General features: G+C 40.1%; 1 protein-coding gene across 1 annotated transcript; it reads right to left on the bottom strand.

Moving 5' to 3' along the window:
* Positions 1-9,233: 9,233 nt before the first annotated feature.
* LOC149189860 (uncharacterized) lies at positions 9,234-11,286 on the bottom strand. The gene is made up of 2 exons (XM_089413302.1): positions 10,278-11,286; positions 9,234-10,167 (listed from the first exon to the last, which is right to left on the bottom strand). Exons 1-2 carry the CDS (start codon positions 11,230-11,232, stop codon positions 9,572-9,574), a joined length of 1,551 nt encoding a protein of 516 aa, XP_089269428.1. The 5' UTR covers positions 11,233-11,286; the 3' UTR covers positions 9,234-9,571.
* Positions 11,287-11,510: the final 224 nt, after the last annotated feature.

Genomic DNA, 11,510 nt, shown 5'->3' with positions numbered 1-11,510 from the left:
GGTGTTGAGACAGAGCTTATATATTTTGATCCCTGATAGTTGTTACAAAAATGGAGGAGGTTTTTGTAGATAAGAATGTTTATAAGAAAAACCTCTCTCAGTTTTTTGAAAACCATTTTCAGTTGTCTAGAATTTGCATTATAAAATCATGTATAAAACAGGAAAATTCTGAATTCTGAAAATAGGTCTCAAAGGAAACTTCGAATCTCCAAATTGGTAGCACCTGGGAGAAATTTGAAAGAGGTTTTTGTTCCTTGTTATGTTCTTAGAAAAATCCTCCTTAAGATTTTTGAAAATCATTTTCATTTGCCTGAAAATTCTTTTTGAAACCAACAGCTCAAAACAATCCAAGAAACACACAAATCCCCTTGCAGCTCTTAGTGGAAATACAAGTAACCTGTCTGGATGAAAGCTTGTGTGAAGCTGAGGTCGTCCATGATCAGTTAAAGCTCTATAGGCTCCTATCTAAACACATAGCCTTCTTTTTATGCTTTCATCTTCATGGCAATTTCCCTTTATAACCCAAACTACCCTCTTAAAAATATGACAGTTGTAAAGAACTTTTTGGACAGCAAGTTGTTTGTCACAAAGTTAACTTTTCAAAGGTGACAGCTGACTGATACATGCAAAGGTTGAAAAGTAAATGACAGAGAGGAGCTTGGGTAACTTGTTTAAGGAATGATATTCAAATGTGGAGAGAAAGGTGACAAAATGAGGGAGTGGAAAGCAACAACCACTTCATCAACCAATAAAAATAACTCTGCTTTTCCTAAAAAAGAAGGCTGCACTCCTGAGCTCCTATCTCTTGATCCCTGATAGCTGTTACAAAAATGGAGGAGGTTTTTGTAGATAAGAATGTTTATAAGAAAAACCTCTTTCATTTCTCAAAAAAAAGTTTTCAATTGCTCAGGAACCCCCTTGGAAGTTGAAAAACAGGGTTTTTTCCTCATAGTGCGCTATGAAATTAGCTTGTTTTTGTAATGCAAATCACCTCTTTTGGACTAGATGCATTACGAAACCGCGATTCCTGTATGATTGCAAAAATTTAACCATAAACTTAATGGAATGACTTCTAAATGGAAAATGTGACCTATTTCCCCATGAAGTGACCTTAAAGGACTTTATTTGGAAATGAAAGATGACATTTTAAGACTTAAAACCCTATCACTTACCCTTTTATCAAGACTAAAATGACTTTTAGACCTCTTTGAAATCATGACCAAAAGCAGGGTTGACACAATGATGTTTTGAAAATTTTTGGGTAATAACAGTCTCGATTTTGGTAATCTCGTTTGACATGTTTCTTAGCATCCTGGTTATTTCATCTATTTTCTAATCTCCTTCCTTTGCTTTGCTTGAAGAGGTTGCATCTTGTTTCGCCTTCTTCTTCTCTACTCTCTCTTCTTTTACCCTTAGTTTTCTTGAAGCAACCCTATTGGTCTCTACTTCAATAGCATTTATCTGCATAGTTGTTGTTGGCTTAGTGGGCCCTGACCCAGGTTCAGCGTTAATTAGCCAAGCAAATCCCTACACTACTAGCCCTTTCGGCATCAATCCGCGGAGCGCAGACTAAAGTCTCACCCGAAGCATTATGGGGGGATGTAGGAACCAAGTTTCCACACCCAGAGATGGTAGTGATGTCGTTTTATACCCTAAACTTGCCTTCGTGCAGATCGATAAGCCTTTTAGGGCTTATCGGTATACTTCTCTTATTTGGCTTCTAGACCTTCGTGAGGGTCTACGATCATCCTTCGCCAACCCTAAACAGGTGATTTATCTACTTACGCGCTTCTGTAAATGTTCTCACCTCTGTATTTATCCCGATCGGCTTAAGTATCTGATAACTTGAACATGCATTAAGATATTCCTTGCGTAAATAGATATTATTACTTGCGTTCATACAACAAAGTAAAACATGTAGATTCGCGCATCAATATAACATTAAATCATAAACCCAATGTTCTCCATAACATAATCGCATGCATTCATAGCAGAAGTAAATAGATCAACACATGTAATTCCAGAATAATCCTCTTTATTAATGCTTCAGATCTTCTTTACAGACTCTAACTATCCTGTGCACACAGCTACAGGAGTCTGCGCACTCAGCTATGGGCGTCTACCCTAGGCCTCTACGCACATAGTTGCAGAGCCTCTTTCCTATGCTAAGACTATTTGCTCTTAGCTCTCACATACCCATTACATCAACACCAATCACCAAATCTAACTGAACTGCCTTAAACTCTTCTAAGACTTCCCTTTTTATACAATCCCATGGTCCGCGGACCATGGGTAGATCTCCTAAAGCCGACATGACTTATATAAACGAAGGGTGGAAACCCTTTATGACACTTTACATCTTTGCACTCTGTGACCACAAAATGCGGAGACTTTACACTTTTTATACAAAAACTTGGGCTTTTTGCCCCAAAACTTGGGCTTTTAACCCCAAAAATGGCCCTAGGGGACCCATTTCCAACAACTGCCAGAGTTTTTTAATTCCCTTCCCTAAGCATTAATGCAAATTCATCATCAAAAGCAATAGGAAAATTGAGTTTCGCAGTTGTTGGGGAAGGTTTAATGTATGTTGGCATCTTATTGTAAATCCTATTGAATCTATTAATGAAATCTTCCACAGGGTCACCATTGTTTCTCTTTATTGCTCCAAACTCGATCAAATAATAGACAAGATCCCCTTTCACACCCCATTGATTAATAAAGATATTTGTGAAATTTCTCCAAGAATGTATAGAATATGTCTGCAACTGACTAAACCAATTCCTGGCATCCCCTTCTAAGGATTGCACAAATAACCTCATATAAACATCCTCGTGTTCAACTTTTAGATTATCTGCAAAGTCAATGAAGGCAAATAAATGGTCCTCAACACTAATTCCAACTTCACCTATATATCTTGGTAGATACTTTAAATATCCTTGTGGGTAATCGTGTCACTGAGTTGTTGGTGGCAACCTTTATGTTGCATACCTAGCATTTACTATTGGACTTATTCCAAGGATTTTTTTTTGTCAAGTTGGTGATGCAAGATACTTTGAGGATTGATGAGGAGGTGGACTAATGACTTGAGTCTTCAAAGATTGTTGGGCATCAAGGAAAAGAGGATTGGTATATAATTTAATTTTTCCTTCAAGTTGAATTGGAGGAACATGGATTGTATGAGAAAACAAGGAGAATGGACCTTCTGGTTTGACTTTAGGTTCTGGCTCTTCGACAGAAGGATATCCAATTAAATCAAAAACTTTAAAAGATACTTCGGGCTTATCGTTAAGAACATCATGTTGTTCTGGCTCTATTTCATAAATTTTAAAAGAATTAAGTTCCTCAATTAGCAAAGTGGTTTGGAGATTGACTCCATTTTCTAGAAGATCTATGGCCTTTGGGGAAACATCAATGTTTTAGGTTTTTCTTCAGGGACTTCAGGCTAAGAGGATGATTCCTTGGGAATAGAAGAATGAGAAGGTTCAAGCCTATCCCTGAGAGTGGCTTGTCTAACCAATTTCTCTAGGTTTGACAAAGGTGGGAATTCTTCAGGATCTCGGTTAGATCTAGTAAACTTTTGAGATGCCAAATTTATAAGTAATGAAGTTTTTTTCACCAACAAGAAAGTAAGTTTAATCATTGTCCCAAGGGTAAATAGCTTCAATATTTCGCTCCCCTAAAATAGCGCCAATTTGATGTTGTCCTTTGAAGGCAGTTCATGGTTAAGAAACTATACCAAAGCAACATGATGAGGGGTTTGTTTAAAAGGTGGTTGCTTAGGGTTTCAAATCCTTGATTAAAGTAATAAAGCCCTCCATTTCTATGGTCTAATCAAAGTGTCAGTGTTCAACCATAACAGAGTAATAGCTTATAAAAAGTGAACAAAAGATTTGATATATCTAATAACATACATACTCATATTGAATCTTAATATTACTTAATAAGACTAGAAAGCGTGAAGGACCTTCAACAACTCAACAACAATACAAATTGCAATTACAGCAAAGTCCATAATCTTTAGATGCAGAGGGACTAATATATATATTAAAAAAAAAACTATATATTTTTAGTCCATCCAATGATGAATATAACTTTGTCGGGAGAACTAAGGGAGGTTGATACTCAGCCTAACCTCTCCTTATGATCCACACAACTTCAAAATGTACGAAAGAAAAAGATAATGAAACATAGGAAAGTAATCACATATGAAACTACACTGCGATATGTTGAAACTAGAAGCCTTTGATTAAACTTTGAAAATGTCAAGCTTTTACAAAATATAAGTGTCCTTTTGGCCTAGAAGTGAACCCTTGTTACATCAAGAAATACAGTATTTATAGAATATTACAATGCTCAAACTCTACTAGCTCTTAGGGTGACAAACTTTATCAAAATAAAACAACTTATGAACTATCACGAGAAATATGGAATTGCCTAAAAATTCTCTACCTTAAAATCTAAAATTGGTTTGTTGATTGCTCACTTTGTGCCTTGAAATCTGGATCTAACTTGATTTTTTTCCTCCATATAGTCTGCCTTTTGGAATATTGTTGTTGTAGTTTAAGAAATTCATGAAAGATCTCTAACAAGTTTATCTCAATCTGCTCCAGTTGGATATGTCAAAGAGATAGGACAAAAATTAAAGAAGAAGATGGGATGCGCTGACAGGTTTGACAGGGCAAGTCAACCAACATGAACATGGCCTACGAAGCTAACACAAGAAATCTCTACGACCAACCAAAAGACAGCGATGATAGATAGACAAGAAGGAAGAGAAGGAGTCGAAACATTCAATCGTGAGGGTGGAAAAATAGAACCATGAGAAGGTACGTAGAGCCTGTGAAAACAAAAAGAACAAGGAAAAGGTTTGAACACAACAGAGAAGGGAAAAACAAAAGCTTGACGTTGCTACAGGAGTTGAGGAGCAAGAAGTTATTCGGTTGAGCATCAGAAGGTCGGAAGAACATCTCTCAAGTGAGGATAGTAGTCTCTAGATTCCCTGGGTAGCTAGAGGGTGGAGATGGATGATCTTTGTATTCCTTTGACAGCTAGGGTGGAGGCATATTTCTTGGATTCCTGGTAAGGAGAGTTCTGAAGCTTCCTTTATTGTTTTATGGTTCTTGCAATGTGTTCTGGATTCCCAGGGTTGGGTGGAACCACTATATATGTTTGTGTTGTTGAGGGTAGAGGTGTCGACCTCTGGATTCACTTGTGTTGCTAAGGGTGGAGGTGTCAACCTCTAGACTCCCTTGGGTTCCTGGGGGTGGAGATGTCGACCTCTGGATTCCCTTGTGTTGCTGAGGGTGGAGGTATCAACCTTTGGATTCCCTTGTGTTGCTAAGGGTGGAGGTATCGACCTCTAGATTCCTTGTTTCAACTGATTGCATTGAGTAGCTGGTGGGTGGAGGTGTTTAGAGTCCCTGTTTCAACTAGTAGTCTCAGTTCATCCTTTCAGCAATCCTTCTCAAACTCTGGAATTTGCACGGGGGACCCACTGGGGGAGCAATACAATACCACGTGGGTTCATATTGGGGGATATTTATTGAGGAAAAAATTACATAATATATTGGGGGATATATAGGGGGTAGAGGGTTTTTATATTGGTAGGTATAAAAAATGGAGCCTGAAGTTAATGAAAAAATATAAAGGGCTATAAAAAGTGTTGATGCAAAAATGAATACCTACAATATTTAGTAAAAGCAGGGGTTTTTAAATTGGGAAGGTGTATTGGGTTTGTATTGGTAGGTGGTTAAATAATGCGATTTTTAGAGGTATTTTCCAATAATGTAGTCAAATTAAGGGTATTGTTTAATATGCCACGAACGCATGTGATATGTCAGAGGTTCACTGACTAAAGCCCTCGTGGGAGTTTGGATTGGGGGTGATTGGTTGCAAGAAAGACTACAATGCAAGCCAATCTAAGCTTGGGTAGAGAATTGAAGTCCCACTCTCAGTGGCCGACCACTTGAACATAATGAGTTACTTGCTTATGTACTTGACATATTGAGAGAATGAATATTGTTGCTATGATGATTCATACATGTATTAGCATTGATAATGCAAGAATATGTTATTCATGCCTGTCTACGATGAGATGTTGTATGTATATGTGTAATTATCATGGTTATGAAGGGCATAGAGGCCTTGTGTTTTAAGCTAATACGTTCTTGATGAGCATAGCTAATTGCATGGTCCCAGGCAACTACAAAATGTGGCTGACTAAGTTGTTACAGTGTGTGAATTCCATCATCTGATTACTAGTGATCTAGTCGACGATGGAGGAAGCCTGTTAAGTTATGGTATGTTCTATGCTTAGAGCAGTTTACTTATCTTTCTTATTATTATCCACAGATTAGCAATCACATGTACATAAAGTAAAGTGCAGATAGAACATTAAATGATCGACAGAAAACAAGCCAAGACAAGAGACACAAGATGTGGTGGCTAGCCAGAGACAAACCCCAATATGGGGAAACCCTTTGATCAAATCTTCTTTTATCTTCAATAATTCAACAGAGAGAAATAGTACAAAACTTTGATTTACATCAACAGCAGCAAACCCTAGATCAACCTTAAACTAGGGAAGTCAATACCTTGCAAACCAACCGTCGGATTGCCTTGATTCCTTCACCAAAAAATGCGGCATTCCAAGGAGTGTCAAGTACACTTACTGTGCAGTCCAGAGAGAGGGAATGATGGTCATCACTGGTCAAACTTTCGATCTGCAGTTGCAGCCCTAAATTTTGCGTCCTTCCTTCCACACGTGTGAGAGAAGAGTCCTTTCTGAGTAGGAGAGGGAAGAGATGTGATGAGAGTGAAGTGTGCAAATGAGGAAAATACTCCTTGTATTTATATGCAAAACGTTGGGGTTGAATAGATGCGACTGTTGGGCTTCTGAGCCTACATAAGTTGCTAGCCGACTTTGACAATTAGTCCATAATATAAATAAATTCATATCTCCATAAATACTTATCGGAATCGGATGATCTTTAGATCAATCCTACACCTTTCAACAAGAGGAATCTAGTAAAAATATTATCAGCCATGAATAAAGTGATCCTCATGGAGTTTGGCCCTAGTTGCAAATTTTAACACTCCCTCTCAACTAGGGAGAACTCCATCTGCGATGCGTCTGACCGTCGCTACTATTCATCCATCAAATGCACTGCCCTAAACAGCTTGACCCCTGCTCTGCTCTGCTCTACTTTGTTCTGCTCTGCTTTGCTCTGCTCTTCTTTGTTCGAAAAATGAAGAAGAAGAAATGATCGATGATGTATCATACCATCCTCCACTGACCCGAAGTCAGTCTCAAAGTGTGTACCACTAGTCCCAAACCAGTCCTCTACTGACCCGAAGTCAGTGTCATAGTGGGTACCACTCTCACTAGTCCCAGACCAGTCTCATTGATCCCAAATCAATGAAGGTCATCCTAGCATAGGGAGTACGGTAGATACAACGATGCGTCCATCGGTACTACTATGGTCCCTATCCTCATTTCCCTGCTCATTGATCAGATGAGAGGTACTTCCCATGAGTCCCAGACTGCATGGGTAGGATGCCTCGATAGGAGAACTAATCGTCCTATCCACAGGAGAGCGAATCATCCTATCCCACAAGAGAGCGAATCATCTTGTCCACAGGAGAGCGAATCATCCTGTCCCACAAGAAAGCAAATCATCTTGTCCACAAGACAGCGAATCATCCTGTCCACAGGAGAGCGAATCATCCTGTCCCACAAGAGAGTGAATTATCTTGTCCACAAGAGAGCGAATCATCTTGTCCACAATCGCCATGAAAAACACATCATCTAGGCCCACAGGAGAACTAATCATCCTGTTCCATAGTCGCCATGGGGTGTCACAAGGGAAGGTTGAACCTTTTACCCTCTACCAAGTGCACCAACAAGGGATGGTGAGTCACCCTGTGGTCATGTGGCGCTCCAAGAAGTACCTCGCGCCCCCCTGGAGCTCCCAAAGCTCTGTACATCATACTTGACCCTCATTCGAGGGTCTCTGAACGACACCAAATTGTTCTCGGAACGTCAGGAATTTGACCTTTCCTAGGGGCTTTGTCAAAATGTCAGCGACCTGTTCATCTGTACCGATATGTTGGAGCCTTATTGCTCCTCGCTGCACCATATATCGAATATAGTGGTACCTGATATTGATATGCTTGGAGGGATCATGAAATACGGGATTTTCTGATAAACAAATCCCGCTTTGGTTGTCACATAGAATCACGGTGGTATCCAATGTAAATCCAAACAGCTCACTGAAGAGTTTCCGCAACCAGACTGCGTCACAGGAGGCCATGCTAGTATACTCTACCTCGGCGATGCTCAAAGCCACCGACTTTTGCTCCCTGCTCATCCAGGATATCAACGCAGATCCCAAGGTGAAACACACCTAGAAATGCTCTTACGGTCCACCACACTACCTGCCCAATCAGCGTCAATATATCCAAGTAGTCTCACATCTCTGGCAGTGTATCTTAACCCATAAGTAATTGTGCCACGAAGATATCTCAACAGATTCTTGGCGCCAATCCAATGTATATGGTGAGGTTCAACCATATGTTGACTCAACGTGTTGACTGCAAAGCATATGTCTGGACGAGATTTCACTAAGAACATTAATGCTCTAACAAGTTGGCAATACTCGGCGGCATTTCGTAAAATAGGTCTAGCAGCACTACCGCTTAACTTTTTGAAGTCAAGCTCCATCGAGGTAGTTACGAGCTTGCAGTCCACCATACCGAATCTTTCCAATATCTTCACCACATATTTTCCCTGAGAGAGGAAAATTTCCTCCGTATTTTGCCAAACTTCGAGTCCTAGGAAATAGTGCATCAGTCCTAGGTCCTTCATTTCAAATTCAGAGGCCAACTCCCTTTTACATTTGAGAATGAGAGGGTCTGCACCTATTAGAAAGAGGTTGTCAACATACAACACCAGTATGAGAAGTTTGTCATCTTCAACCTTGAAGTAAAGGTTGGGATCGGCTTCACTCCCAGTGAATCCAAGCTTCATCAAGTAGCTATCGATCCTCTCATACCATGCTCGGGGTGCTTGCTTCAGCCCATAGAGGGCCTTCTTCAACCTGCACACATGAGATTTTCGATCATAAATTTCAAATCCTTTGGGTTGCTCCACATAGACCTCTTCCTTTATTGAACCATACAAGAACCAGTGTTTTTAAAACCGGAACCGGTGACCGAACCGGTCCACCTAATGAACCGGTTTACCGACCGGAACCGGTCTAACCGGGACTGGTTTGGTCTAAACGAACCGGTTTTTAAAAAATACATTAAATAATTAATTTTTAATGAAACAAAACTATTTTTAAGATGTAAAACCATGATTCCAAGCCAATAGAGACAAAATATGCAAAGTTTGCTCATTTATATACCATGCAAAGGTGAATATATCAAAATGGCACCGAGTGCAATACATATCATCGACAAAATAGCAAAATACATAAGAAATGAGGCTCTAAATGGCCTATAAAGTCCAAAAACAATGTTGCAAGCTATGAGGCCATTGGCCTACTACAAGTCTACAGTGTACACATGATCAATCATCAAGTCCATCACCACTACTAGACACATGATCATCATCAGGAGCTACATAGACATCATCTGGTTCAGAGTCTGAGGATGCCTCTGCCTCATCTGCAACATCAGTATCAATGCCACCAATGACAATAGAAGTGGACCTAATGGAAGCACGAGTTTGTCGACCTGCATGACTAGTGCCTTCCATTGGTTCCTTGCCTTTCCTTGATGCCGCTACTGATCCTGGTTCTGATGCCGCCACATAATCTGCCTCATCCTCCGCTAAAGCCATGTCGATATCAAAATCAGCCTCAAACACAGGATCTTCAGTCTCCTCCACCCATTCTGATGTTGGATCAATATCGTCCAACACAATGGGATCTAGATCAGGTGATTTGCTCATCATTTGGTTCCTCCTCAGTCGAAGGTTGTATTGCACAAAAACAAGATCATTTAACCGTTTTTGTTCCAAACGGTTTCTCTTCTTCGTGTGTATGCGCTCAAAAACAGACCAATTGCGCTCACAACCTGAAGCACTGCAAGTTTGACTAAGGACTCTAATTGCAAACCTTTGCAATTGAGGACACTGGCCACCAAATGACTCCCACCAATGTGCTGCAAAGAAAAAGACAATAATTAGTAACTTAGTTTATAATTTGAATTGTAAAGAACGTAAACAATTTTAACTTGAAATGAAAAACAAAATGGAAATTGGAATTGCTTACCTGGTTGGTCCACATCTCTTGCCATCTTTGCCAAGTTTTTGCCAAAAGTACCACTTGCTTGATTGAAAATAGTAAGCTGTCTATGTATATCCAACTGGTCTACATGGTTAGGGACCATGCGCTCCAAGCAATCAATCAATCCAGCTCTGACCTCCCCATCATGCTGATCTCCTAGCCGATTTTTATAGTGATACCTTGGGTTCAAAAAATACCCGGCTGCATGTATAGGACGATGGAGTTGATTGTTCCATCTGTTATCAATGATCTCCCATATACGGCCATATTTAGCTAACCTGTCATTGTAAGCTGCCCGTATCTGCTCCTTTGCCTGATCCATAGCTTCATAAATGTAGCCCATGGCCAATCTTTCCCCATCCACCATCCTTAGCACCTTAACAAGGGGCTCGGTAATTTTCACAAGCTCTACAGACCTTTTCCAAAAATACGTGTCTAACACTTTCTTTTTGGTGTCTTTTCCATCTGGTCTACGAGCCCACCGAGATTCAGACCATTCATCAGAGGAAAACATTTTCTGCAAGTTTCTATGTTGACCATTGAGACATTGCAACGTGAGGAAGTGAGTTGCAAATCTCGTAATTGCAGGCCTAACAAGCTCTTTGCCTCCAGTGTGTTTCCTCATTAGGCTCAATACCCATGAGTGGTTGTAAATGTATTTTGTAATGCACTTGGCATGCTCTACAGTGTTTTTTACCCACTCCACCTTGCCTATATCCTCAAGCATGAGGTCTATGCAATGTGCAGCACATGGAGTCCAAAATATGGTCTTATATTTGGCCTCAAGCATCTTTCCAGCAAGAACATAGTTTGAGGCATTATCAGTGATGACCTGCACAACATGCTGCTCCCCAACTTCCTGAATAATGTTATCCAAAAGCTCAAATAGAAGGCTCGCATCCTTTACCCTATCAGATGCATCAACTGATTTCAAAAACATGGTTCCTTGAGGGCAAGAAACAAGGAAATTAATGATAGTGCGGTTCTTTCCATCGGTCCATCCATCTGACATAATGGAACAACCTGTTTTGACCCATGACTCTTTAAACTCAACCAAATACTCATCAATGGAAGATATCTCCTTTTGCAAAAGAGCTCCCCTCAAGTCATGCATACTAGGGCCTTTGAAGCCCTTTCCTGCAGCTATAACAGAGTCCCACATAGCTTGGTAATAAGGTGAGCGAGCAGCATTAAATGGGATATCTGAATCATACCACC

This window comes from Pinus tabuliformis, chromosome 3_1 (genome assembly GCF_031772625.1).
Source record: "Pinus tabuliformis cultivar Carrire ecotype Pingquan chromosome 3_1, CPIR1, whole genome shotgun sequence".
Classification (NCBI taxonomy): domain Eukaryota; kingdom Viridiplantae; phylum Streptophyta; class Pinopsida; order Pinales; family Pinaceae; genus Pinus; species Pinus tabuliformis.
Note: the sequence above shows the minus strand (reverse complement) of the source record. Positions and strands in the feature narration are given on the sequence as shown.

What these genes read in the sequence shown, in the direction of transcription:
- LOC149189860 (XM_089413302.1), bottom strand. Translation starts at nt 11,232, where the DNA reads ATGTTTTTGAAATCAGTTGATGCATCTGATAGGGTAAAGGATGCGAGC. An exon ending in AAGAGATGTGGACCAACCAG is followed by an intron (nt 10,168 to 10,277) that starts GTAAGCAATTCC and finishes TTTTCTTTGCAG; the next exon opens with CACATTGGTGGGAGTCATTT.